General features: G+C 51.2%; 1 protein-coding gene across 7 annotated transcripts in view; it reads right to left on the bottom strand.

Moving 5' to 3' along the window:
• Positions 1-25,764, bottom strand: part of Cux1 (cut like homeobox 1) — a 317,075-nt gene that overhangs the window by 2,330 nt on the left and 288,981 nt on the right. For 5 of the 7 annotated variants that reach the window (XM_052168212.1, XM_052168215.1, XM_052168213.1 and 2 more), the window contains one exon: positions 15,148-23,945. In XM_052168212.1, coding sequence (XP_052024172.1) covers positions 23,264-23,945 — 682 coding nt within the window. In that variant the 3' untranslated portion in view covers positions 15,148-23,263. Of the gene's footprint in view, positions 1-721; positions 779-1,504; positions 1,589-3,511; positions 3,629-4,855; positions 4,969-5,478; positions 5,546-6,611; positions 6,740-15,147; positions 23,946-25,764 lie in introns of those variants that run through there. The other 2 variants (XM_052168218.1, XM_052168219.1) reach the window with 1 other exon arrangement.

Genomic DNA, 25,764 nt, shown 5'->3' with positions numbered 1-25,764 from the left:
GGTGGGCTAGCAGCAGGGGCCGACTCTCCCCCCCCCCACCGGGACTAATGGGGATCCTCAGGCTACAGAGGTAAGGTCTTTGTGTGCACACAGAAGTCGGTGCCAGGCGTCTTCTTTACTCACCCTCCACTCTTACCCATTTTACTGAGGCAGGCTCTTTAGTCTGCCTGGCCCGGAACCTGCCGTGCATGTGTGGCTTTGGTCACAGAGATCCTTCTGCCTCTGCCCTGCTGCCCGCTATGCTTGTTTGTTTTTGTTTTTTTTTTGTTTGTTTTTTAAAAAGACAGCACCTCCTTGAGAACCTGGAGCCTAGATTTGGCTGAACTCTCCAGCCAGCCAGCCCCGCATTTTTGAGTCCTGCCATCACCACCATCCTCCCCCCCCCACCCCCCAATTCTGGGTTCAGGAACTCGTCACAGCACCAGGTAGTTCCACATGGGTGCCATGGTGACTCAAACTCAAGTCCTGTGTGCTCGACAAACACTTCATCTGCAGAGCGACTGACACCCAGCAAGGGATACAGTTTCTGGCAAATGGTGTCTCCTGCAGGCCAGTCTCCCAAACTTCAGGGAGTGATGCGCTCTGAGGAGCTGTCCCAGGGGGATCACACAGCCACCCCGCAGGGCCCAGAAGTGGGTATGTGTGGTCTGGGAGCTTCTTCAGAGGGGATGGAGACTGAAGACACATGTCCAGCCAGGGAGACACAAGGATGAGGACTCACCATGCCGAGCGTGGCCTTGTCCCAGGGGCTCAGGCCCAGGTACCTTCTCTGCCGCTCCTGCAGGACAGAGACATGGAGGAAGGGACCCACACAGAGAGGGCCCTGCCTGTGCTAGGCTGCCTGAATCTTGATGTCGCCTTACAGCACCAGAGGGTCCCCAGGGGTTCCCCGGGAGCCTAATCTATGTCACACTCGATGGGACAGCCTGGGCTCCCCAGTCTAGCAGTTCCTTCTCCATGTAGGAAAGTCCTTCATGTGCACAGCTTCTATAATTTAGGAGGGAGAGGCTTGGAGTGGCTCTTGCCACCAGTCACCTGTCACAGGGAGCTGTGACCCCTGGTCTGCCTGCCCCTATAGCTGTACTCTGGGTTAACCTCCCCACTGGTGGTTCTCAACCTGAGGGTAGTGACTCCTTTGGGAATCGAATGACCCTTTCACAGGGGTCACCTAAGACCATTCTGCATCTCTAGGTATTTACATTGCAATTCATAGCAGTTGTGAAGTAGCAATGAAAGTAATTTTAAGGTTGGGGGGGGGGAGTCACAACATGAGGAGCTGTATTAAAAGGCCGCGGTACTGCGAAGGCGGGGAACCGCTGCTGTTCACTGGCACACACCTTACATTACACCAGAGGGGTGCGGAAGTGGCGCGGCAGTTCGGGAGGGTGTGCCTGAGTAGGCAGGACACAGGGAGCACAGGACAATATTTTATAGCTCTGTGACTGAGTCAGGCCCACAGAGCCCCCGAGCTACGCTCTCAGCCCCAGGGTCCCCACTCACGAACCCTCTTGCTGAAGGACGAGAAAGGGTCCAGACGTTCCTCGTATTGAGAGGAGTACCGCAGCTCCGTGTCGTCACTGCTGATACCCTGCACGGAGGAGAGGACACACGCAGTCAGGCACCGGGGGTTTGGGAGTTTGGGCTCCAGGGAGGACAGGATTAGAGCTGGGGGTGGGGTGGGGCAGCGCCAGGGCGCGGGGCAGGGCTTCTGAGTTCTCTTTCCTCACTTCCCAATCCCAAGGCTCGGGTCACAGAACCTCTGGCGAGCTAAATCTTAGAAAGGCAATGTAGAAGTCAGAACTGTTCCCAGTGCGCGGGGCAGGTTTGTGATGTGTGTTTTCGGGAACCTTGGACTCCTGGCCTCAAGTGATCCTCTTGTCTCAGCCTCCCAAGAAGTTAGGACCACAGTTGTGTGTCACTGAGCTAGTGCACCCAGGACATTTCCGAACAGTCCCTATAGGCTCTGGTTTGCAGAGCCCGGGCGCCCTCTAGTGGCCCAAAAGGGTTCTTGCTTCAATTGGGTGGGAATGGGTCTTATTAGGGCCACAGACCTCTCAGACCTCCCTCCCTCGATTTTTTTTTCGTGTGACTCTGTGTATGTGCGCAAGCATGAAGGCCCGAGGTCAGGAGTCTTCCTCGATTATACTCCGATTGTTCACTGAGGCAAGATCTCTCGCTTGAACTAGAGCTTGTCTTTACAGCTAGTCCAGCCAAAGCTTGCCTCTCGGCTTGGAATTCTGGAATTACAGGCAGGCTGCCACACCTAGCTGGCATTTAGTGGGAGCTGGGGATCTGAACTCCAGTCCACAGGTTTGCAGGGCAAGCATTTTACCCCTGGAGCCATTTCCCAGCGCTTTTATTATCCCCGTCTTCCATGAGCTGCAGAAAGGGCTTTTGTGTGCATGGCGGACCTGCCTGGGAAGGCCGGGGCTGAAAGAAGCCGCCACCACAAACAGGCACTAGGATTCCCTGTCCACTGTTATGGATGGCCTTTTTATTTTTTGTTTTTCTAAAATGTAGTTTTTATGTGTATGTGTGGCTTGCCTACAAGTATGTGTGTGTCACGTGTGCCGTGCCCTCAGAGGTCAGAAAAGGGTGTCTCTTCAACGGTTCTTATTTATTTTAGACAGAGTCTCATTTGAGTCCAGGCTGGACTCAGATCGGTGAGCCTCCTGTGCCCGCCTTCCACCATCATCAGATACTACAATGTCTGGACAATTAAAAACATTTGTATGTGCGTGTTGGGGTGAGATGGCCCAGTGGTTAGGGGAACCAGCGACTCTTGCAGAGCCCCTGAGTTCGATGCCCAACACCTACACAGAGTCTGTAACTCCAGCTCCAGGGGATCCAGTGTCCTTTCCTGGCCCCCTTGGGTACCAGGCACACATGTAACATACAGACACACATGTAAGCAGGATACCCATAAACAGAAAATAAAAATATATAAACCTTAAAACAGGCCAATCCAAGCTAGGACTAGTTTGATACATGCCTGTAATCCCAGCACTTGGGAGGCAGAGGCAGGAAGATTGGAAGTTGAAGGCCAGCCTCAGTTATATAGTGAATCTGAGGCCAGCCTGAGAGACATATGACCCTGTCTCACTACAGTGTCCCCACACGTCCCCAGTCCCCCAGGGGCCATCTCACATGCTTAGCACACAGGTATTAAATGCCTGGGTCTCGGATGAGCTAGCAGGCTGTCCCTGAACTGCAGAGGAGTGGCTGGAGCTGGCAGGGCCTCGGTTGGGGACCCCTGACTTGTACTGCAGCTCGCCACATCCTTGCTGGTTCTGAATGACCTTCTACAGGGTTTTTCTCTGGTGACTTGTCCCATGCCCGGAGCAGACATCTGACAGGTAGGAAGGGAGGTGAATATCTTTTGGGGTCCCCAGTGGATTACCACCTAACCCCCCCAATCTTGCCTCAAGTCCTTGAAGAGCCTCGCACACCCCATCGATATTTCTCTGGGACCAACAGGGGCGTGTACAGGGGTGGGGGATGGGGGACTTACTCGGCCAGGGTAACTCTGCAAGAACTTGATCTTCTCAAAAAGCTTGATGTTGTCGGCACGCAGGCTGTCCAGCTCGCTCTGCAGGGCCTGGATGGTGTGCTGGGCCATGCGGCTCTCCTGTGAGTGGGGACGGGACAGGGGCAGACAAAGGAGAGGTCTGAGGTCTTCGTTTGCCTGGGACCTTTTCTGAGCCTTTGTATATATAGCCTTGGTGCGTGCATGTTAGTACGTACAAGTGTGTGTGTGTGTGTGTGTGAGTGTGAGTTCTGGGGATTGTACTCAGGTCCTCATGTTTGTACAGTGAACACTTTACCCACTGAGCACCCTTCAGCCTCTCACGGTCTTGAACTGCTGATTCTGCTCACAGATGCCCCCTCTAGAAAGTCTTTTTGCAGAAAACTCAATTTCATCCTATTTGACCTTTCTATTGGTTATGGTGTGGATTTTTTACAATGAAATTTTAAAAAGATTTATTTACTTTTATTTTATGTGTATATGTGTATGAGTGTACGGCGTACATGGAGGCCAGAGTACGATATCAGATGCCCTGGAGATGAAGTTACAGACAGTGGTAGGCAGGGGCTCTACCACTGAACCACGCCCCCAGCCCCTCACTGGGGGATTCTAGGCAGGAGCTCTTCCACTGAACCACGCCCCCAGCCCCTCACTGGGGGATTCTAGGCAGGAGCTCTACCACTGAGCCACACCCCCAGCGCCTCCTGGGGGATTCTAAGCAGGGGATCTACCACTGAGCCACATCTCAGCTCTATACCAGTAACTTTTATCTTCAGCCCTTTCTTTTCTTGAAACAGGGACTTTCTAAATTGCCCAGACTGGCTTTGACTTTAAGATATCCTGTTTCATCCTCTTCAGAAAATGGGATTATAGACCTGTGCCCCCAGTCTTGGCATAAAGTTCGTTCTTCCTGGGGTCAGGCCTACTCTCTCCCATCCACTCTTGTTTCCCCATTTTCCAGTGTGCTGCAGACATTCCTCTGTGGATGGCTGAACCCAGAAGCTTTCTGCCAGAGCGCAGCGGCCTACTCCACTCTTGTGGTGACTCATTCCTGCTCACAGCACCTGTGGGTATTCCAGCCAGGCAGTCTGCTGTTTCTGTCCTATGTCTCCTTCCAACCCTGAAAAAAATCCCTAATGTCCTTTGAGTTCTTGAATACTTCTTAAAGCCCAAAGTGGCACAACCCCCTTCAGGAAGTCTCAACTTCACAGAATGCATCTAATTCTATTGCCGTTTCAGTATCTGTTGTTTTCCCCAAGTCTGTGTCTTTCTACATTTGTGCCCTCAGATTTGGAGCCTACGGGGGACAGGAAGTAGGGTGGTACTCACGGCCTCCAGTTCTTGGTTCCGGGTGCGGAAACGTTCCCTTTGGCTGGAGATGATGGAAAGTAGGGAGTCTACCTGACCTTCTGGAAGGGTCCCACTGGGTGACATTGAGGGTCCTAGGAGAGAGAAGAAAACGGCTTGGGGTGGGTGTCAGGATGATGCCCTGCTCCCCATCTGTACTGACAGAGGGTCCCATGACTCTTGAGCTGAATGGTGCCTTGCATCTGTTGGGCGAGGTACAGTGGCAGTGCCCCATCTAAGATCTGTGATGTCCTACAATGGGCTCCAAATGTAACAGTGGAGATGGCGACGGTGGTGGGGTGGAATGTCAGAGAAACACGGGCACATGGAGGCCACTGGGGAGTCACGAGCAGACCACGCCACCCTGGCTGGCCCGGACTGCAGAAGATGCCTCTCCCGCTGCTGACAGGAGCATCCTTCTTTATCTCTTTCCTGAGGTCACTGGCGAACTGTGGGGACAGTGGCTACATTGCTGGGACGGACAGGCCCCTTTTCTCTTGGAGAGAGAACACAAACTTTGGGGATCTGAGTTCTTAACAGGCTCCGAGTACTTTCCCTGGCCCCTAAGTCCTTGGGTGAGTGTTACTTGGCCAGTTCTTCCTCACCATAGAACAGAGCTGTAGCCTCCTTGATGGGTTCTGGAATCTTCTCTAGGCCTTGCTCGGAAGCTCCCTGTAAGTTAAAGAAGGAAAAGATGAGACTTACTTGCCACATTGCGGGAGTTTTCAAGGGTGGACAAGCTACATGAGGGGCCTGGAGCACGTGAGTCAGACTGCCTGGTGGCAGGAAGGCCTGTGTCAGACACTGGGTGTGGACGGGGCCCACAGCTGCTGCCTCTGTCAGCCAGGGCCCAGCAGCCTGGCTCCCACCTGGCCACAGACTGTGCCCTGGTGTGTAAGGCCTTGTCACTGTGACCTCGGGTCTTCCAGCAAGGCTCTCCATCCCTCATAGCACAGGTGGCAGGCCAGCAAGGTGGCTCAGCAGGCAAAGCCAAGGCCGAGGACCTGAGTTCAGTCTATAGCACCGCATGGTGGAAGGCGAGAACTCACGCCTACCAATTATCCTCTGGCTTCCACTGCTATCCTGATAGGTTCCTCTGTCTCGGTTTCTGTTTCTCTCTCTCTTTCTCTGTCTCTCTCACATACACATACACATACATGAATGAATAAATAAATAAATTTAATAAAAATTAAAATGAGGGGCTGAGATGTTAAGGGACTCCCTTCCAGAGGCCCCAGATCCAGAGGTCCCCAGTACCCTCCCAGCAGCTCCCAACTGTCCCAAACTCTAGTTCCCGGGGATCCGATGCCCTCTTCTGGACTCTGCAGGCACTGCATGCATATGGCAGATGTCATGCAGGCAATATCCGAATACATATAAAAAACCCTCAAAAATCAGTATGACAAGTGGCCCCTTTAGGTGCCAGTGTTCACAGGACACGGGCCCACCGGCTATGCAGTTGGGCCCATGTGACCTTGCTTTGCTTCTGACTATAACTTTTTGCGCCTAGACACAAGCTACCGCCAGGCCTTAAGGTGCTTTCTAATAGCGGGTGGACACCATGTGACATCTGCTGTGAGGTTGGAAAAAGGGTGACCCTGCACGGGGCAACAGAACCCCTGTGGGGAGGCCAGGGAGATGGCTGCGGACTTGGGAAGTCAGTACTTCTGGGTTCCGGGACGCACACGGGGGTGAGGGTGTGGGGGGTGCGCAGCGAGCTGGGCAGGCAAAGGCTCACCTCGGCATCTGGTCGTTGGATGGTCTGGATGGTGCTGAGGTCCTGCTCCAAGCGAGCGATCAGCTCCTTCTGCTCAACAGCCTTGGCTGTGGCCTCAGTGAGGTGGATCTGCAGCTCCGCGCAGCGCCCTGTGGTGAAAGGAAGATGAGCAGCCATCAGAGGAGTCCAGCGACACAGGCGTCCCAGGTACCTTGCAGACAAACCCACATTTGAAAGCATGAATGTCTCAGAGCTCCGGTCGCCTCCTCCACACCTGCATTGCCCTACAGCCTGGTGCCCCGGGCTACTCGGAGGTAGTGGGCAATGAGGGGCTTTGGGGGTAGGCAGGGAGCTGTTCCAGCTTGAGAGCTGCCAACAGACATGTTGTAGTCTCCCCTGCATTAACCTCGGACGCAATGGTGGAGACGAAGGTGGTGGTGGTAGTGAGGTGGCCACCCAGTGTCCCCCCGACTTGCAACACTGTTCTTTCGCCTATTCAAGAGCAGGGCTTTTAGCAGGAAAGCACCCAGTGATTCTTACTCCCTCCCCTCCGGATGTTACAAATAGAACCCAAGGCCTTGAACATTTAACACGCTGGAAAAACTCTTTGCTGACGAACCATCCCTGCCCCGCCCCTCCCTGGGGAATTCTAGGCAGGGGCTCTACCACTGAGCAACGCCCCCCAGCCCCTCCCTGGGGGATTCTAGGCAGGGGCTCTACCACTGAGCCACGCCCCCAGTCCTTGGGGGGGGGTTCTAGGCAGGGGCTCTACCACTGAGCCACGCCCTCGGCCCCCTCCCTGGGGTATTCTAGGCAGGGACTCTACCACTGAGCCACGCCCCCCGGCCCCTCCCTGGGGAATTCTAGGCAGGGGCTCTGCCACTGAGCCACGCCCCCAGCCCCTCCCTGGGGGATTCTAGACAGGGGCTCTACCACTGAGCCACGCCCCCAGCCCCTCCCTGGGGGATTCTAGGCAGGGGCTCCACTACTGAGTGTTCTTTGTACCTCCACTTTTTGGCAGGTGCATCATTTTTTTCTTTTCTATTTTTCTTTTTTTCGAGACAGAGTTTCTCTGGCTGTCCTGGAACTCACTCTGTAGACCAGGCTGGCCTCAAACTCAGAAATCCGCCTGCCTCTGCTTCCCAAGTGCTGGGATTAAAGGCCACCACCACCCAGCGCATCACTTTTTCTGTCTTTTATTTGCAAAACCTGTTACAGGACGGGGCTGGAGAGATGAGCTAAGTCTTTAAGAGCTCTTGCAGATGGCCTAGGTTCAGTTCCTAGCATCCATACTCCAGTGCCAGGGGATCTGACACCCTTATTTGACCTCTGCAGGCACCAGGCACAAATGTGGTGCACACACATTCACGGAGGTAAAACGTCTACACACATTAAACAAACGCATACATGAAACAAAGCCCTGACAATAAACTCCACTCTAAGTCCCACGCATGGCCACCAGGGGGCAGTGTGGTCTCAGAGGCCCCAAGGCTCCTGTGAGCCCTGACAGGAAACCTTTCAAGTTCTGGCTAGCCTCAGTGCCGCTCTGTGTCTGGCAAGCAGGAGTGTCTGAGCATGATGACTGGGCTCTGGGCCCCGCGCTGAGGGCAGCCCACTGTCATCTCAGGGGAGAGACGTGGGGAGAGACGGCACAGGCTTTATAGGAGGACACTCTCGGCTGTTCCCTCCCCACACCCCACTGCTCAGACTCTGAAAGACTGTCGTTCTACTGGGGTACAAGGTTAGGTAAGGAGGTGACAGGGCAGAGGGCAAGGCCAGGCCATGGAGGGACAGCTTTGGATAGCTGGATAGGCCCCGGTGACCCTTGTCAGTAGAGGAACCCATGTCATGGCCTGCTGGCCTGGTGCAGAGTCCTTTGGCCCAGGCCAGTGGAGGCATGGTAGAACCTACCTCCTCACTGAACAGTGCAAATTTAGGAGAGCAGACAGACGACAGAAGCATCGGGACAGAGGGAGAAGACAGCCACAGAAAGCCCACAGGGCTCTGGGTATCATTTATAGAGTGAAAGACAGGGGGTTAGGAAGGACTTGGTTCAGTTTCTGAATATCCACCAACTGGTTCCATATGGCTCACTGATGGTCCCATATCAAAGGACCTGTGCGCTGGGCTAGAGGGACAGGGCTCAGGGGAATACACACAGAAACAACCGCTGCCCATCCTGAATGACCGTGGGTCCCTAAAAGTGTGCAGATTGTGACAGGGACTTACTAGGGACCCAGGGAACCCTGTTGTGCCGCTGCCTGGGGCTTGCACCAGATACTTTGGTCTACTTGTCTTATTTGCCGCGAGTCTGTGGCCATTTCAGCATGGGAATGACCCGAGGCTCCCAGAGGTGCCCACGGACACACCAGAGTGGCGTGTCGAGCAGGCTGTTGGGAGAGGGAAGAAAGCAGGTCCTTGCAAATACCAGAGACATTCTGGTCATAGGCGAAGCGCTCCAAGAGCAGACACTCAGGCCTTAGGCTGGCCCAGGCAGGCTGGAGGCAGGGCCTGCTTGCCAGCAAACAATGTATTGGGCTGGCCTGAGACCTTTGCCACTATGGCTGATGTTCCCTGATAGTGTGGCAGCAGTGAGGTGATCGTGTGGCAGTGAAGGGTTCTTGGTTAGGGATGAAGGTCTGGGGAGGCTGTCCCTGAAGGCATGGCTTTGGGGGGTGCTGAGTGATCACTGTGGATGTGCTGCTGAACTGGGGCACGGCCAGGAGGCTGACAGAGCAGGGCAGGGAGCTCGGAGGGTCAGGCTGAAGGGACAGGGTCTAGGGCACTCCCTAGAACATGGTGAGGAGAAGCCTGATACCCGTGACGATTAATAGCACACATCGAACTTGACAGGGTCTAGACTCATCTAGGAGAAACCCCCCTGGGTGCTATGATGGGGTTTCTAGACCGCGTTGACTGAGGAGGGAAGAGCAACCCTGGGCGTGGGCAGCGCCATCCCATGGCCTGCTGTCTCACCCTGCATAAAAAGGGGAAAGTGAGCTGGGCGCCAATGCTCTTCTCTCTCTGATGCCACATCACCTCCGCCATGAAGGACTGTTCCCTTAGACTTGGAGTCCAAATAAACTTCTCCCTAAGTTCCTTTTTTTCCTGGTATTTTGTCATAGCAATGAGAAAAGTAACAGATACGGCGCCCTGCTAGAGGGGCCCCAGCCACAGACCTTTCTTAGAGAGAATGGTGGCCAAGCCTGCCTTGTTGGTTGGAGGCAGGGGCATGCATACCATCATGCTTTGGTCATGTCTTTAGATGGCCATGTGGCAGGAAGGGACGGTCCTGAGCTGGAATGTTCTAGAACTGAGCTTGAATCCTAGGCCTGTTCTCTAGGGAGTGGGCAAACTCTCTGACTTGGGCAGGTCAGCTGTGGGGTGACAGTAGGAGGGGGCCTTTGAACTCAGGAGAGGAGGCCCGGAACCCTCACACGGGGAAGGGGTGGGCAGCGGCTCAGCGTGGCTCTTGAAGTGTGAAGCATCTGTAATTGGCTAGGGAGGCCTTGGATCTGGGGACCTGAGATTGCACGTGGACGCTGGAGAGAGGCTGGAGAGATCCCAGCCCAGGGCGGCTAAAGGCAAAGCCTCTGAGGAACAGAGCGGAGGTGTGAGCGCTTGGACGGACCATGCCCAGGGCCTACGGGGTGGAGGGACAGCCCATGAATAAGGAGAGAGTTGGTGCCCGGAGGCGGGGAGCATGCGTGAGGAAGAAGGTGCCGGCAAGTGGGAGGAGCGCGACCATGGGGTTGTATGAGTGCCAGGGGGCTGAGCCTTCCTCACCCCTTACCAGGGTCTGCGGAGCCTCATTCTCCTGGAAGAATCTGGGAGGGCTTCCTAAGGCAGCACATTTCACAGAGGTAAAGGAAGAAGACTATCGAGGCTGGGACCGAAGGAGGCCAGACTCCATTAGAATGCTGAGGCACAAAGTGTGGTATTTCACACTTGTAATCCTAGGTTTTGTAGGATTGTGAGTTCCTGCTAAGGCTACAGCACAGCTAGAGCAGTCAGTGTTTGCCTAGAATCTTTCTCCCAACCCCTAATCCATTGGGGACCTGGGGATGCGGCTCAGTGGTAGAGCCTGTGACCTAGAACACCCCAGTGACGGGGAGCTGGAGTTGTAGCTCAGCCATAGGACAGTTGTGTAGAATCCCCTAGTGACAGGCAAGGGATGCGACGTGCCCGGCACACACAAGGCTCATGGCTCCGCCTCTAGCGCCACACACACACACACACACACACACACACACACACAAATAACAACGGGGAATAGAATCAAGGCACAAGGGGGTCAAGTGCAAGAACACTATCACAGTGGGGTCAGAGAAGCACAGAGTGCTGTAGTCATGGCTGTTCTGATGGCGGGGGACCCTGCTGTATTAAATTAGCTTCCTGCAGGCCAGGTAGGGGTGGGAGGGGCTAGCTAATTAGTGCACACTGTGCCACCTTTACCCTGAATCTACAAGGCCTCACGAACACTGAGAAATGCCCCAGTGTGCCATAGGTATCCTTAACAAATTGCCCCCTGTGGTCCCACTGAAGAACTTGTCTATTCTCCAATGCCTATTTCCTTAAGACCATCAGTTGCACTCTGCCGTACACTACCTTACCTGAGAATCTGTCCAGTCCCTCACAAGTTACATCAGCATCTTGCATCAGCACTGAGCACCGGGTACTCAACCCTGCCAGGCACTCCCCAGGAGACCTGGCCTCACACACTCCTTCTTTCTTATTAGTGCTGGCTGTCACAGACCTTATCTATATGCCTGGGACTCTCTGCTGTATAGCTCCCTTGTCCGTTTGTCTGTCTCTTTGAGACAGGGTCTCACCCAAGTTGACCTCAAACGATAGCAGCCTCCTTAATGCTGTGCCGACAGATGTGCGCCACACCGCCATGCCTTTCAAACTAGTTCTGTTTGGTATTTAATATGCATCGCAGTCTTAGAGGGTCTGAACTTCAACTTGCTTCTCTTTCCTCCTGGGATCCGCTTTCTCCAGTACCAGCCTCTGCTTCTTGGCCCTGTGTGTCCTGGTCAGCTCAAAGCCTTAGTCATTACTGTCGTAGGTTGGTAGTCCTGGGAACTGAATGCAGGGCCTCATAGATGCTAAACAAGCACTCTACCACTGAGCCACGCCCCCAGCCCCTCCCTGGGGGATTCTAGGCAGGGGCTCGACCACTGAGTCACACCCGCAGTCCCTCACTGGGGGATTCTTGGCAGGATCTCTACCACCGAGTCTGTGTCCCCTCACTGAAGAATCCAGAGGAAGTGCTCTGCTGCTGAGCCATACCTGTAGCCCCTCCATTTCTGGCCCTGCATGCTCCTAGAATGGCTTAGTAAGGCCAGACCCAGCTCTCTGCCACCTTATGGGAACCATGGTGAACTATGGTACCAATGGGTTTTGTCCTCTCACCAGTGCTGGCCAGCCCCTGAGATGTTCTGTCAAATGCAGTGGACAGAATCCATACAGACAGCTCTCCTGTTCCAATATACTGCCCTATCCCACAGTCCCTCCCTGTATATCTATCTGTAGCTGTACTTTCTCAGAGTATCTTATTAAGCATTAATGGTTCTTAACCTTCCTTATGCTGCGACCCTTTAATACATACAGTTCCTTACGTTGTAATGACCTCCAACCATAACATTATTTCATTGTCACTTCATAACTGTAATATTGCTACTGTTATGAATATGGTGTAAGTATCTCTGATAGGCAGGCTATCTGATATGTGACCTCCAGAGGGGCTGAGAACCACTGCATTAAGGCCTCTAATTTGATTCAGACTCACTTATCCATAGGGAAGGCAGTAAAGCCTGTTCCTGGAGCGCTGGCAATGTGCCTACAGTGGGTGAGCCTCCCAGCTGCAGCCTGAAACCTTTCTATCCGAGTTTGCCTCCCAAGTTGGCAGTTTATAAAACAGCTCTACAAAAACACATGCAAAGTTGGGTGTCACAGCACATGCCAGGAGACGAGAATCCTAGCACTTGGAAGGTGGAGGCAGGAAGATCAGTTGTTCCAGGCCGTCCTAGCCTACATAACAAGTTTCAGAGGAGCCTGGGGCACCTGCCTCCAAACAAGCAAGCAAGCAAGCAAGCAAGCAAGCAAGCAAGCGGAAGGCAGATTCTCAGCTGGTAAGCTTGCCACCCCCAAACCCACATTTTTTTTTAAAGCCAGCTGTGGGGTTGGGGCTCAATGGTTATCAGCACTGACTGTTCTTCCGGAGGACCCATGTTCAATTCCCAGCACTCACATGGTGACCCACATCTGTGACCCCATCTGTAACTCCAGTTCCAATGCCCCCTTCTGGGCCTCTTGGGCACCCGGCATGCACATGGTATACAGGCATAAATAAGCACGCAAAGTCAAAACGCCCATATGCATGGAAAAAAGTCTAAAAGAAAAAAGCCAGGTACGGTGCTGGGTTTGCGATCCCAGGGATAGGGAGATGGACACAGGCAGATTCGTGGGGCTCCCCAGGCAGCCGGGTTAGCTCCAGGCCAAGAAGATATTATGTTAAAACACTTGGGGAAGCTTTCTTGGAAAAAATTGTTTAATTCTATTCCATTAGTAGATTATTTTTGTTCTGAGATGGAATTTTACATAGATGCGGCTGGTCGTATACTATATAGCCAACAGTGACTTTACACTCTCGACCTTCCTGCCCTAGCCTTGCAAATGTGGGATTACAGGCGTGAGCTGCCGCCATGGCTTTGGTTAAGATATCTTTAGAAAGAGGGAGGCTGGGGCTAGAGAGATGGCTCATCAGTTAGGAGCACTGGCTACCCTTTGAGAGCACATGGGTTCAGTTTGCAGTACCCACATGGTAGCTTACAACTATTGTTAACAAGTTCCAGGAGATCTGATACACTCTTCTGGCCTCCTTGGGCACCAGGCATACACGTGGTACACAGATATACATGTGGGCAAAACACCCATATACACACACACATATATATGTATATTAATGTATATACATATATATATGTATATATATATATTAAGTGGGGACACCCCTAAACCTAGGTAAGTGGGTGGAGTTGACGAGCTAGCCCTAAATGTATCCAATATCACCTGGTAAGGCTCTGGTGGTTTCCAGATAATTTTCCAGTGGGAGGGGGCTGGTGTTTGGAGACAGTGACAGTGACAACTCTGTCCCTAGAGTATCTGAATGAAGCTTCAGGGCTCCTAGCTGGAGGGGAGGAGAGCTTGCAGAACTGGACAGTACACAGATATATGTGTAGGCAAAACATACACATAGCATAAAAAGAAGTCTTAAAAAAGGAAGAATTCCAATCCTGTTAACATTTGCTTTGAAGGCTTCCAGCATGGAGATAATATCCCTTTTGTATATAAGCATTTTGTGTTAAAATCGCAGGCTTACAGTCTGAATGCATATGGTCTTTGGTAAGGCTTCACTCCTATTCCAGACAGGAATGGCAGGTAACTGATTAAAGATACCACACGTTCCTGCAGAATTTACCCCATCAGGTGCCCCTCAGGAAACACCCTGTGATGGCACTCAAATTCCTTGGCAACCCCTGAATAACTTCAACACCCACCAACTTCCCACAGAACCCAGTAAGAGTGACTCTCTTGAAAGCAGCATCTTCCTCAAGCATCTCTTTTCTTCTCTTAACCTTGAATGAGCAATGCTGGGGCCAGCAAGATGGCTCATTGGGTAAAGATACTTGCCACAAAGCCTGAGGACCAAAATTCTGTCAATGGAAGGAGAGAAATGACTCCCATAACTTGTCCCTTGACGCCCACAGGTGACACCCAGGTACTCACATATGCACTAAATTTAAAATAGTCTTTTAATAAATATTGGCTCCACTCATACTGTCTTATCCTGACTTCTTTTCTGTAGGGAAGTCACAGATCTGGGTCTCCCTGAGGTGAGGTCCCTAGAGATAACAGAACTCTGGCTCCTGGGGGTGACAATGTATCTTTGTTCTTGTCCTCCTCGACAATATCCTGAGGTGAGGGTCATACTCCACCACAGTAGAGACCCTCATAACAGGCCTGCAAGACAGGTCAGGCTGTGCCTTCATCGTGAGGTACAGGAACCTGCCAACACCCAGACCTCCTACATTGAAAGGTTTCTCCCAGGACTGCCTAAGTGCCGTGTGACAACAGGTTTGCAGGAAGTGAACGACGACTGAGGTGCCCACTGCACCTGTGTCTAAGAGGCGGCTGCTGTTCCTCAGGGCGGGAAAATCTTCAATAAAAACAGCCCACACGCGCTTGTGTTTGTATAAAAGATATTTACTTCAATGATCACACCTAGGGCGCTAGTGAGTAAGAATACATGGTGTGAGCTTCGGTGATATTGCTTCTCCGTATCATAGTAGGGACCGTTGGACAGTGCAGAGAACAAACATTTCATATGGCTAGCCAAAGACGAGGGACGGCGCTGAGGGGCCGACGGGTGCCTCCCCCACCCCCACGCCAGCCGGGACCAACTCTTAAAATGCCGAAAACAAATCACAAGAAAAATCAAGACTGTGATAGGAGATGGTCACAGCAACACAAGGCTTCTCAAAGCTACTTGTACAAAAAAAAAAAAAAAGAGAGAGAGAGAGAGAGACATCTTTTACATCTTTTACAAATTTTTTTTCTTCCTCTCACTTCTTTTTGGTCAACTGGGTCTTGGTGAGGATTAAAATAAAAAGATCTGTGATTGTATTAACACACAAGCTCTATAAACACCTAAGACTTAGTGCCTGACAGAAAAAAAAAAAGTAAATACTGCTAAAATGTAACACATGATGGGGGAGGGGCTGAGGAAGGGCTGACGTGTGTCTTGTGCTGTGTGTTAGTAGTCTAGAGGAGGGTGGTGCTACCCGCTCTCCTAGCAAGTAGTTATTGCACAAACGCAAAGAGCTAGGTCTCTTGTCCTATGGGAAGGGACTTAGGGAATCATGGAGCTGATTCCTCCCCACTGTCAGCTTATGGCAAGCTATTCTCAAAATGCTTGAAGGCTTTTTTTTTTTTTTTAAATGCATTCTCATGTCTCCAAAATGTCCGGCATTTTTCTGAGGCAGGGTGGTCTCAGAGGGTAGGACATGAGATGTCTATTTTGTGTGTGTTTGGGGTGGGGTGGTAGGAGAGAACTAGAGAGAAGTAGAGAGATGCATAGACTAGGAAAAATAAAAACCCTTGGGGGATTGGGGCAATTTTATTGAAGGACTTTTATCCTCAAAGAGATGAGAAGGACCCTCTGCCCCTCTCCTCCCCAATAGTGGGAAAGATACGACACAAAGAAATTTGGATTTGGGCTCAGTGGACTGTTTGGGGTAAAGGCAGGTATCCGGCCCTGCCTAGGGGTGAGCATGCCCTTCGCCTGTCCCTGGGGTGAGCCTCTTTTTTAAGTTTGCCGCTCCCAGGTAGAGTTCAGCCCCACATACCCCACCCACCGTCTGCTGAGCAGGCAATGGGGTTTCTTGTGGCTGTATCTCCAGCCATGGAGAGTCCTTTCTCCACTTCTCCTGACATGGGAGGGTAAAGGGTTCGCTCACCCATGCCCCGGTGTGGGCACTCCAGCCACCTCCAGTGCTAGGAAAGACCTGTTGCCTCAAAAGATGCTTTTGACCAACTTTGAAAGCAAGGAAAGACAACTGACAATGAAAATCAAAGCCGTGGTCACCTGTGGGGACCACTGAGAAACCACCTTCCGGCTCAGGGTGACGGCTATGGCCAGACTGCCTGCCTCTCTCCTGATCCAGGCTCGCCAAACATTCATGAACCCAGAAGTTTTAACTGAGGCTCTAGGAGGCTTTGGGGAAACTTGAACTTGGCTTTTGTTTTTCTCACTGCACTGCAGCGCCTCTGGGAGCAGGCCTCCCCCTAGTGCTGCCAGACATGGGTAGCTTTGTTCGTCAACTCTCTCGATTGAACAGTTAAGATATGTAGAGACCGCCAGGTTTTGAGTGGCTACTAGGGAGACAAGTGTCTGATTGTGCTGGAGGACTCCCTTCTGTCCCTCACGCCCCCCGCTGCTGGTCCCCAGACCTCTTTGGACTCTGGGATGGGGAGAAGAGAGGTGGGGAGCAAGGGACAGTTAACCACTGGAGTGACAGCAAAAGCATTCGCAACAACAACACAAAATGACAACACACTCCTGATAAGTACTTAAATGATTAACCTAATAATAAATTAGAAGAGGATAGATAGAAATATTTTTTCTTTCTTAAAGAAACATCCTTTTATAATCACCCTCGAGTACGCTGACAGATCAGTAGCAGTTGGTCTATCTCCACAAAGAGAGGGTTAAGTGCTTCAAGGGTCGACTGTAGGGTCAGACATTCGGAAGAGTTCCCCCTCCCCACTGCTGGAACCCAGGAAGCCATGACCCAGGGCTCAGGGCTGAGCCTCGGTGGCCAAGGGAGGCCGGCTTGCCCGTCGGTTCGTGAACACACAGAACTACAGTGAACACACTCATCCACGACCTGAACGATCCTGGTTCTAAAGCTTACTTAGGAGTTCATTTGTGTGCAATAACGCTATCTTTTTCAAAAAACAAACAAACAAAACAAAACCACCCCCCCCCAAACCAAAGCAACACGATTTCCATTGCACAGAGCTTCGACACAGAGCCATCTAGTAAGTGCTTCCTGTTTAAAGCAAACTACAAAAAAATAAAACAACAAATAAAAGATAATTATGGGTTAGGAGAATAAAAAAAAAAGGAATTAGCAAACAAAAGCAGCCCCGTGCCACTTGGATGTGTCTTGCTGAGTGGTGTCCTACTTTGCCAGCGGAAGTCCCAATGCTTCCTGGCACTGTGCTTCTGATATATTTTCCATAGGGATAGAGGCGTGGTATTGGGATTTAAGGCACCTTTCCTTTCTGATCACAGAAAGCTTAGTACATAGCATATTTGTGGTAGAAATTAAAGCCAGAAGAAGACTACAAAAATTACAGTAACAGACTACTTAACATGAACAAACTAAACCCATCTATGAAAAGCAACTCAAAGGCATTTGAAATTTGAATAACCGAGGGATGGGGCGTGCACATTCACGCATAATCTAACGTCTTTCTTTCATTAACCCCCTCCCTCCCCATTCTTGGCAACAATGCTGAACTTTTACAGTCAGCATTTCATAGGAGACCAGGAGCTTTGGAAATGCCTCGTTAAAGCTAAATGTCACTTTGTCCAAAAATGAAAACTCGATATGCCACTGAAGACGTGGCTGTGGCTCTTTGGAGGGAAGGTGGCAGGAGAGGAGCAGGGATGGGCACGGGGTGGGCGGGGGTTCGGTGAAGAAGCAGGGCCTCCTGCGGCACCCAGGGGAACCCTGGCTTCTCCTTTGCTGTTCCTGAACTGTCTTCTTCCGCTGGCTGAGCCTGAGGTCTTGGGGTTGTATCCTTTACAAGGAGCTTGTTCCTACACTCACTTCCTAGGGGTTTCCATCTAAAAAGCATAGACAGAATGAAAATTTCTCATCAGCCCATTCTCTTAGCATGTGAGTCTACTGGTCAGACTGGTGGTAGCACCGCAGGGAGATAGAACCAAGCCACTTAAGAGTCTCAGGCCACCTGGGTCAAAGAGGCCATAAAGCCTTCCCCTGATTCAGTTCCAGAGAAGCTACAGTGGTAGCTGTGCCTAATGAATTTGACAGTCATCATGGGAAAACAGAGTAAAAGCGCTCCGTGTCCGACAGGTCCACTGTGGCCACCAGAGCAGCCTGGCCCAGATCCACCGGCTGTCTCAGGAGCTGCCTTCCTCCCACAGGGAACAGAAACTGGAGTGTTCTTTGGGAAGCGGAGACCGAGCATGCCCGGGGAAGTGAGCTGGCTGACCTTCCTGTCCTGGCAATAGCTGTGTTTGTGAAGGAGAGCTCACGGCAGTCTAGGGATGAGAGACAGCTGCAGCTCCTGGGACGTGTGCTCAGATAGTCTGGGGGATAACCCAGGCCTATAGGAATGGCTGTGATGGAGTCTGACAGCTGTGCGGGAAGGCAGAGTTAAAGACAAGAATTTCCGAGGCTGGAGACCACTCTGCCTACAGACCCAACAGCTGCTGGAATTTCAAGAACAGCTGGAAGCCAAGAGGAAAATCCCTGTGCTTAGCAGACTCCGGACACCACTTCAGGATGTGTTCACTGAAGGAGGCAGAAAGCACACCCGCCAAGCAAGATGAGATGATCTGTCAGGCTTGTAGCCTCTTAAGCCCCCCCCCCCCCCCCAGGCCACTTGCCTCACAATTCTGAGTGACGTCAAGTGGTGAGGTAGAAGAGAACAGAAAGGGGAGACATTGAAGGACAGGAGGAACACAGCCTAGAGCCTTCACTCCACTGTGTTCTTGACCTTTGCTCCACCCCGTCTCCTCTGCAGGGATGGTTCCCAGCCTCAGGAGTCTGAGTAGAATGTCCACAGGTAGCACATGACAGCAGAGGCGAGTGACCGGAACCAAACACTCCAGGGGCACCTAGAGCCCACGGAGCTCTGTGTAAGAGAACACAGCCCTGAAAAGACAAGGATAGCCAGTCTTGCTCTGGCAGGGAGGGCATCTCCAGCACCAGCACTCTGACTCCCCAGCTCTGGGGCTTTCACAGTTACACCGCCTTGGGGTGCTTTGCTGATGCCTTTGCGCTGGATACTGGCTGCTTCCTGCAGAGCTGGCTTATAAGCTCCATGGTTGAACTTGGCCCTGGCTGTAGAGACAGATGGGCTATGTAGGTCTATGGCATGGCAACAGGCAGGGACTCTGTTGGCACAAGACTCCAGAGGAACACTCAGCTCACAGCCCTGCTACATTCTGGGCCATCTAGCAGATCTGACTTTAAACCAGGAGAAGAGAGATGCCCATTAGAGGGACACTTACTACGGAGATGGACATCTGAGCTTTGCAAGCAGAAGCGTCTGTGCACGAAGGCTGACAGCTGCCCTCTTGCCTCATTTTTCAGAGTGGTGTGGCCCAACACCTAATACTACATCCCTAGGAGTCTGCTCTGATTCGAAGCCAGGATACAGTCATAAGCCACTTTAAGGTGTGATATTTTTCAGGGTGGCTAACTGGGAAGAGAGCGACTCAGCTAAGTGCCTGCATTTTTAAATTTTATTTTTTTTTTAAGAGAGAGGTCTGGCATACAGTGGTCAGACTTCTCAACTGACTAATGTTTCAAGGTGGTGACTGGGAGCCAGGTCAGAGTGGAGATGAGTGGGCAGGTGTCTACGAGCCCATATTCCTGCCACTTCAGATGGCATGAAGCAGGAGGTGTCAAGAGGGCCTGAAGTGAGCATGAATTTTATGGTCCGCTCCCACTTAGCCAACTGGGTAATGGCATGAGACCTAGTTAGGATCACTGCGCCTCTAATTAAGAAAAAGGCATTTGAAATGGAACAGTGGCTTGTGATGAAGTGTTAGTGTTTTATATGGAACCATTTTTTTCCCCTTGGGGAGAAGTACAATTCAGCTTTTTAAGCTGAGAATATAAAGAGGATGGTTGGTTGTTTGTGGGCGCTACTGCTTGGATCTCCAGCCAGCGGAAGGTCACCACATGAGGGGGCGCTGTTCAAGGCACTTGAATATTGCTTTTCAAGATGAAAGATGAACCCGTGGACTCACACTGGGAAGGGAGGGAAGGCATGGTGAGGCAGGTATAACCCCCCAGGTCTCTGTGTTATCTACTGGCAGCTCTTAGAGATACTACAGACAGTGCTAGCTTAACCCCAAACACCATTAAGTTGGGGAACTCAAAATAATAATAATAATAATTATAATAATAAATAAGAAAATACAAATACAGAACTCAAGCAAAATCCTAAGCAAGTGATTGTATCAAGCGCCCAGATGGAGGTCTGGCACAAGAGACAGAATGGAAATTGACAAGAACCTAGTTCAAAAATTAAAGAAACAAAAATGACTAATATGTTGGAAGAGTCAAAGGCTGTCTTACACTGCTACCGTGTGGCTGCCAGGATGGGAAAAATACCTCGACTTCCATTTCCTCAGATTTAACGCTGCGGTTAAGTAACAGACATACATGCCTTTGAAACTAACACTACCCTCCTCGGTCCTGTTAACTCTGCTTCTCATTCTAGTGAAAGTTAGGCATTTAAGATGAATCACCCACGATGACAGGTTCCCTTGAGGTTTCTGTGGAGGGAGTACATAACCCCACCAGTGACTCTGCTCCTCCACGTCCCTAATGACTCCCTGGGTGAATGAGCTCTTCCTCACTCAACGTCCTTGCACAGAGGCAGGTGGGACTTTGCTTTTTCCTTCTGTCCCTCCACTGTGAATTCTCTTCTCACCGAACCCGGATCTCAAGCTCAGAAGTGATGCAACCATCCAAAGACAGAGCCAGGGGCCTGCCTCCCAGCCTCCTAGAGCCTCTTGGAAACTTCTCGTTCATGAAAAGGCATTGTCTTTAGTGTCGTGACTCTTACAGTTTGTGAAAACTCCAACTAAGGGCTTGCAGCTGCAGGTTGAAAGACTGTGAATGAAAATACACAAGCTCCAAACATCATGCAAGAAATGTGGTTTCACGTCTGACAGTCAAAGCCTACAAGCTAAGGGATAACAAGCACACTGAGGTGTCATAGTGGGAGATACCTTTAAAATTAGAACTCCCTCCCACCCTCCCAAATAAAAAAAGTACTATTAATTAATTAAACTTAAGAAATAATGAATGCACCATTAAAATGTCATCCAAAGATGTTGACCTAAGACAAAAGTTTCAATGATACACAATACGGTCAAAAAGTTTTCAATCAGTAATATACAGTATGACAGCTACATCTTGTAAATTATACCCAATACTGCCGGCAGTCTATCCCTCTAAAGAATATTTGCCCCTTTCATCCCTTCCTAACAATCAGATAATAAAATACAGCACCTATAAATAAGCAAAAAAAAATATATATATATACCGAAATCATCTATTGTTAGTTTAAAGATATGGCAATAAGGAGTCTAAATTAGCAAAACCTGTAGAAGCCATGACTGATAAACCAGCTTATTGAAAAAGGTGGCAGTAATGCACTCTATGTGTGCACAGGTACTTAAGAAAATACACAGACGTATAAAATTGCACACGCACACGCACACACACTTTCATCCACCTCTATACTCACGCATATACACATAGACAACGGGAGGAATCAAGAGACAAGTTAGACTTTTGATTTGTACTTAGATTGCCCTAAACTGTGCATAAAAAAAAATATTGTGAGAGAAGAAATGAATGAAGGGCCAATGGTCTGGTCTGGAATTGAAGAGTGTCACCATTTTGGTGAATTTGGGCCATCTCAACAGGGATGGGAATAGAGCCCAGACTGCAGCGTTCTCTCTTCTGCAGGAAAGGAAACTTCCCACGAGTACATAGGGTTATCAGTGCTTGTGGTGGGAAGGGGATGAGAAGAGAGAGGAAGAGAGTGTGCGCCCAGCTGCGCCAGCCCTGCCCAGGCCCAGGCCCAGGCCCAGGGAGCATCTTCCCCTGGGGGGGCTCAGTCTGTCAGGTGCCCTGGAAGAGTGGCGTGAGGTGAGGTGCCTTCTGTGCCAAGGAAAGATGAGCAGACGGTTGCCTGCACGTGAGGGACTAACTGCTGCGACCTTGTGGGCCTACATTTCCTTCCTTTCGACGCTTGCACATGCGCAGATGTGCCAACACAGACGTAGACACCATAAATAAAACAAAATGAGCCGGTACATGCTACAGTTCTAACTTGTCTCCTAAACCTCCGAGATATGAGGTCTGATCAGCGTGCTCTGCGGTTAGAGGTTAAAAAGCAGATTATAAAATACCTAGATTCGGATCTTTCTTTTTGTCCTGATTTGGCCTAGAATGGAGTGTATTAAACAAACTCTGGCCAGCAAAAGTCCAGAGTCAGTTAAAGCTATGGATCAATGTGCACTACATGTCAGGATTCTAGTTACGTACAAGAAAACACTATGTCAGCTACCACAAAATCAGATATTTTTCCTGATGTGACTTTTCTTTTTTTTCTTTTTTTGTTAAAAAATATGTGGAGTAAATGTGTTTTATTTTAATTCAAAGTTTCAAACGAGAAGATTCTTTTCTTGAAAATATTTAGGAATCCAAACTAGTGTGTTTAGAGTCGGTTTGACTGTGCAATCTCTTAGTGGCAACTGAACAGCTACAAAAACTTTCTTTTTTTTAATTTTTCTGAAAAAATCCCCCCCCTTCCTGGTTTAAGAAGATAATAGTGTATTATCGCTCTGAAGCCATTAGATGGCAGATAAAAAGCCCCCTTTTAATATGTGGGTTTGATTTTTTTTTTTTAAAGCCCACACGAAAGAGGAGGGCGCAAGGCAAAAGCTGTAAAGAGTTATTCCAGAACCTGTGGAAATCACTTAGGGCAATAAAAAAAAAAAAAAAAACACTTCAGGGTACAAAAAAGCTTGACTACACATTTCCGTTTTCTTCCTTGAAAACACGACATAGATTGGGCTTAATGCTCCTTTGTTTTCTATATGCACCTTGGCCTATGGCGATTTTGCCCTGTGGCCCGCAGGGCGGTAAGTGCGCATCACGTCCAGGCCCCGTGGGTCGGTCGGGTCAGCACAGCCCTCCACGCCCCCCGCCTGCCCAGCCCACTACCAGCCGGCGCTGACTCGGCCCGCCCGGGACCTGCGAGGCGCAAGGAGGCCTGGCTAGAACCGCGAGGCCCTGCTGCTCAGGCCCACAGGCCCGGCGCCCTCAGAACTCCCATTCAATGGGCTCCTCCCGGCTGGCAGCCTTCTCCAGGCGGTGGATGATGCTGTTCAAGTTCGCAGCCTTCTTCTTCCGCACCGGGTTGTCCCGGGCGCCCGCGGCCTCAGGCAGCCCGAAGAGGCTCTGCAGGGAGCTCGGCCTTCGCGCAGGCGCGCTGGCAGGCGCGCTGGTGCTTGGCAACGCAGAACTCCTCTCGGTGGCGGGGCCCGCCCTGGCCGCCCCAGGGGCCTCGGTGGCCGTGGCCGGCGGCGCAGTGGCTGAGGTAGCGGCGTCCTCTCCGGCTGCGGGGGCAGCGAGGTTTGGCACGGGCGCTGGGCCCTCGGGGAGGCCGTCGGGAAGTGGCCTCGGTCGGCCTGCATCTTCACCGTGGTCCTGTCCTGGGGTCCCCGAGGATGGTGGCTGTGCCTTCGCCTTCTCGGCCGGCTGCGTCGCTTCTTCCCGGTCTGCCGGGGCTGCGGCCACCTCTGCCGGCCCTCCCTGAGACTTGGTGGTCGCTGTGTTGCCACCTGGCTCCTCGGCGTCGGCGGCTTCCACGCCATCACAGCTGTCGCCTTCCGAGCTGGGTGCAGCGCGGCTACTTCGAGCTGAAGGTGAGTCGCTGGCCGCGGCCTGGCCCTGGCTTCCAGCTTGGATCTCCTCAATGAACAGTTCTCTGCGGATCCGAGACCTGAGAGACACCAGCGAAGGCAGTGAGGTTCCTGTGCGCAGCCTGGCCTCACCCCTGCCCACACCACCTGCTGCGCTCACTGCCAGCCAGGAGCAACTCGCCCTTCTCCAAACCCTGCTTCTGTGTTGAGATGCCACCACCTTCTCTCTACCACATACTTAATTTTCCTTTTTTGGATTTTCGAGACAGGGTTTCTCTTTGTACCCCTGGCTGTCCTGGAACTCACTCTGTAAACCAGGCTGGCCTCGAACTCAGAAATCCACCTGCCTCTGCCTCCCAAGTGCTGGGATTAAAGGTGTGCGCCACCACTGCCCGGCAATTTTTCTAAGATAATGTTCCACATGCTTAATATTTCTGAGATAAGATCTCAGGTATCCCAGACTGGCCTTGAACTTGCAAATTAGCCAGAGTGACCTTGAATTTCCAGTCCTGCAGCTCCCATTTCCCTACTGCTGGGGTTCCAAGTGCCCGCCACCCTGTTTATATGGTACTAGGGAGAGAGTCACTCTCTCAACTGCGCTGTATCCCCAGCCCTATTTTATTTTTGAGACCAGGCCTTGCTATGTAACTCCAGATCAGGATAGTCTTGAATTTGTCATGTGGTTCACTCTGGCTGGCCTTTAACCTAGGATTGTTTCAGCTTCCTGAGAATTGGGATCCCATCTTCTAGTTATTGGCTGGCCTCAGACTCACAGAGATCTGCCAGCTCTTCCCTACCATGCCCAGTTTCAATTAGTTTTTTTGTTAACTTTTATTTCCTATGCAATGGTGTTTTGCCCACACATATGTCTGTGTGAGGGTATCAGATCCCCTGGAACTGGAGTTACAGACAGTTGTGAGCCACCATGTGGTTGCTGGGAATTAAACTCAGGTCCTCTGGAAGAGCAGCCAGTGCTCTTAACTGCTGAGCCATCTCTCCAGCCCCTGTTCTGAAGATTTTTGAGCTGTGATTCAGAAAAGTGAGGTTCTGATAGTTCCAGAAACACCCAGGTGCTTCGGTTCTCCTTGGATAATTTCATGAACCTGAGAACTGTTGGACCGGCCAGTCCCTGGTGCTAGCTCTGCTCACGGTGGTCTGTTTTCCGCCCGGTCAGTGGGCGGCTAAGCTCGGTCTTACACACAGGAGGCGCGTGTGACGGGTGTGAGATTTGCTGCTGCCATTCACTAACCACAGCTGAGATGAGCAAACGTGGACTTCTGAGGTCAGTCACTCTCAAGCTTTCTCTCTCTGGGACAGGGCTTTTCTATGTAGCCCAGGCTGGCCTACAACTACCTAGCTCAGCCTCCCAGTGCTGGGTTTGCAGGTGTGTACTGCCATGGTGCTTCTTACAGGGCCTTAGCAGTGAAGGAAGCCTGTTCTTGTCAGTGAGGCAGAGAGAGGGAACGGCTGCACGTGGAAGGGTAGTATAGGATCTGGCCTAATACGCCAGCCGGCTTGGTGGGCATGTGTGGCCTAATACGCCAGCTGCCTTGGTGGGCATGTGGAACTTTTCTTGGTAAAATTGTGATTCTGGGCTTGAGCACTGGTTGGAGGACATACATTTATTTATTTACTTTTGGAGATAGGATCTTACTCTGAAGTCCAGGCTAGACTGAAACCTTCCACTCTCCTGATGTCTTTTAGGTACTGGGGTTATATTCTCTTCTAAATTTTAACTAATTAATTAATTTGACAGCTAGTGATGGAACACTCACGCTTAGCTCCCCCACTGAGCCCCACTGCAGCCCTGGATTTGATATCTAGAAAAGCTATACGGGAAAGTAGGCTTTTATAGGGGATTTAGGCAGGGCCTTGTCCATGCAGGCTGTACCACTGTGC

This window comes from Apodemus sylvaticus, chromosome 22 (assembly GCF_947179515.1).
Source record: "Apodemus sylvaticus chromosome 22, mApoSyl1.1, whole genome shotgun sequence".
Lineage (NCBI taxonomy): Eukaryota > Metazoa > Chordata > Mammalia > Rodentia > Muridae > Apodemus > Apodemus sylvaticus.
This window is presented reverse-complemented; position numbering and strand designations above follow the sequence as displayed.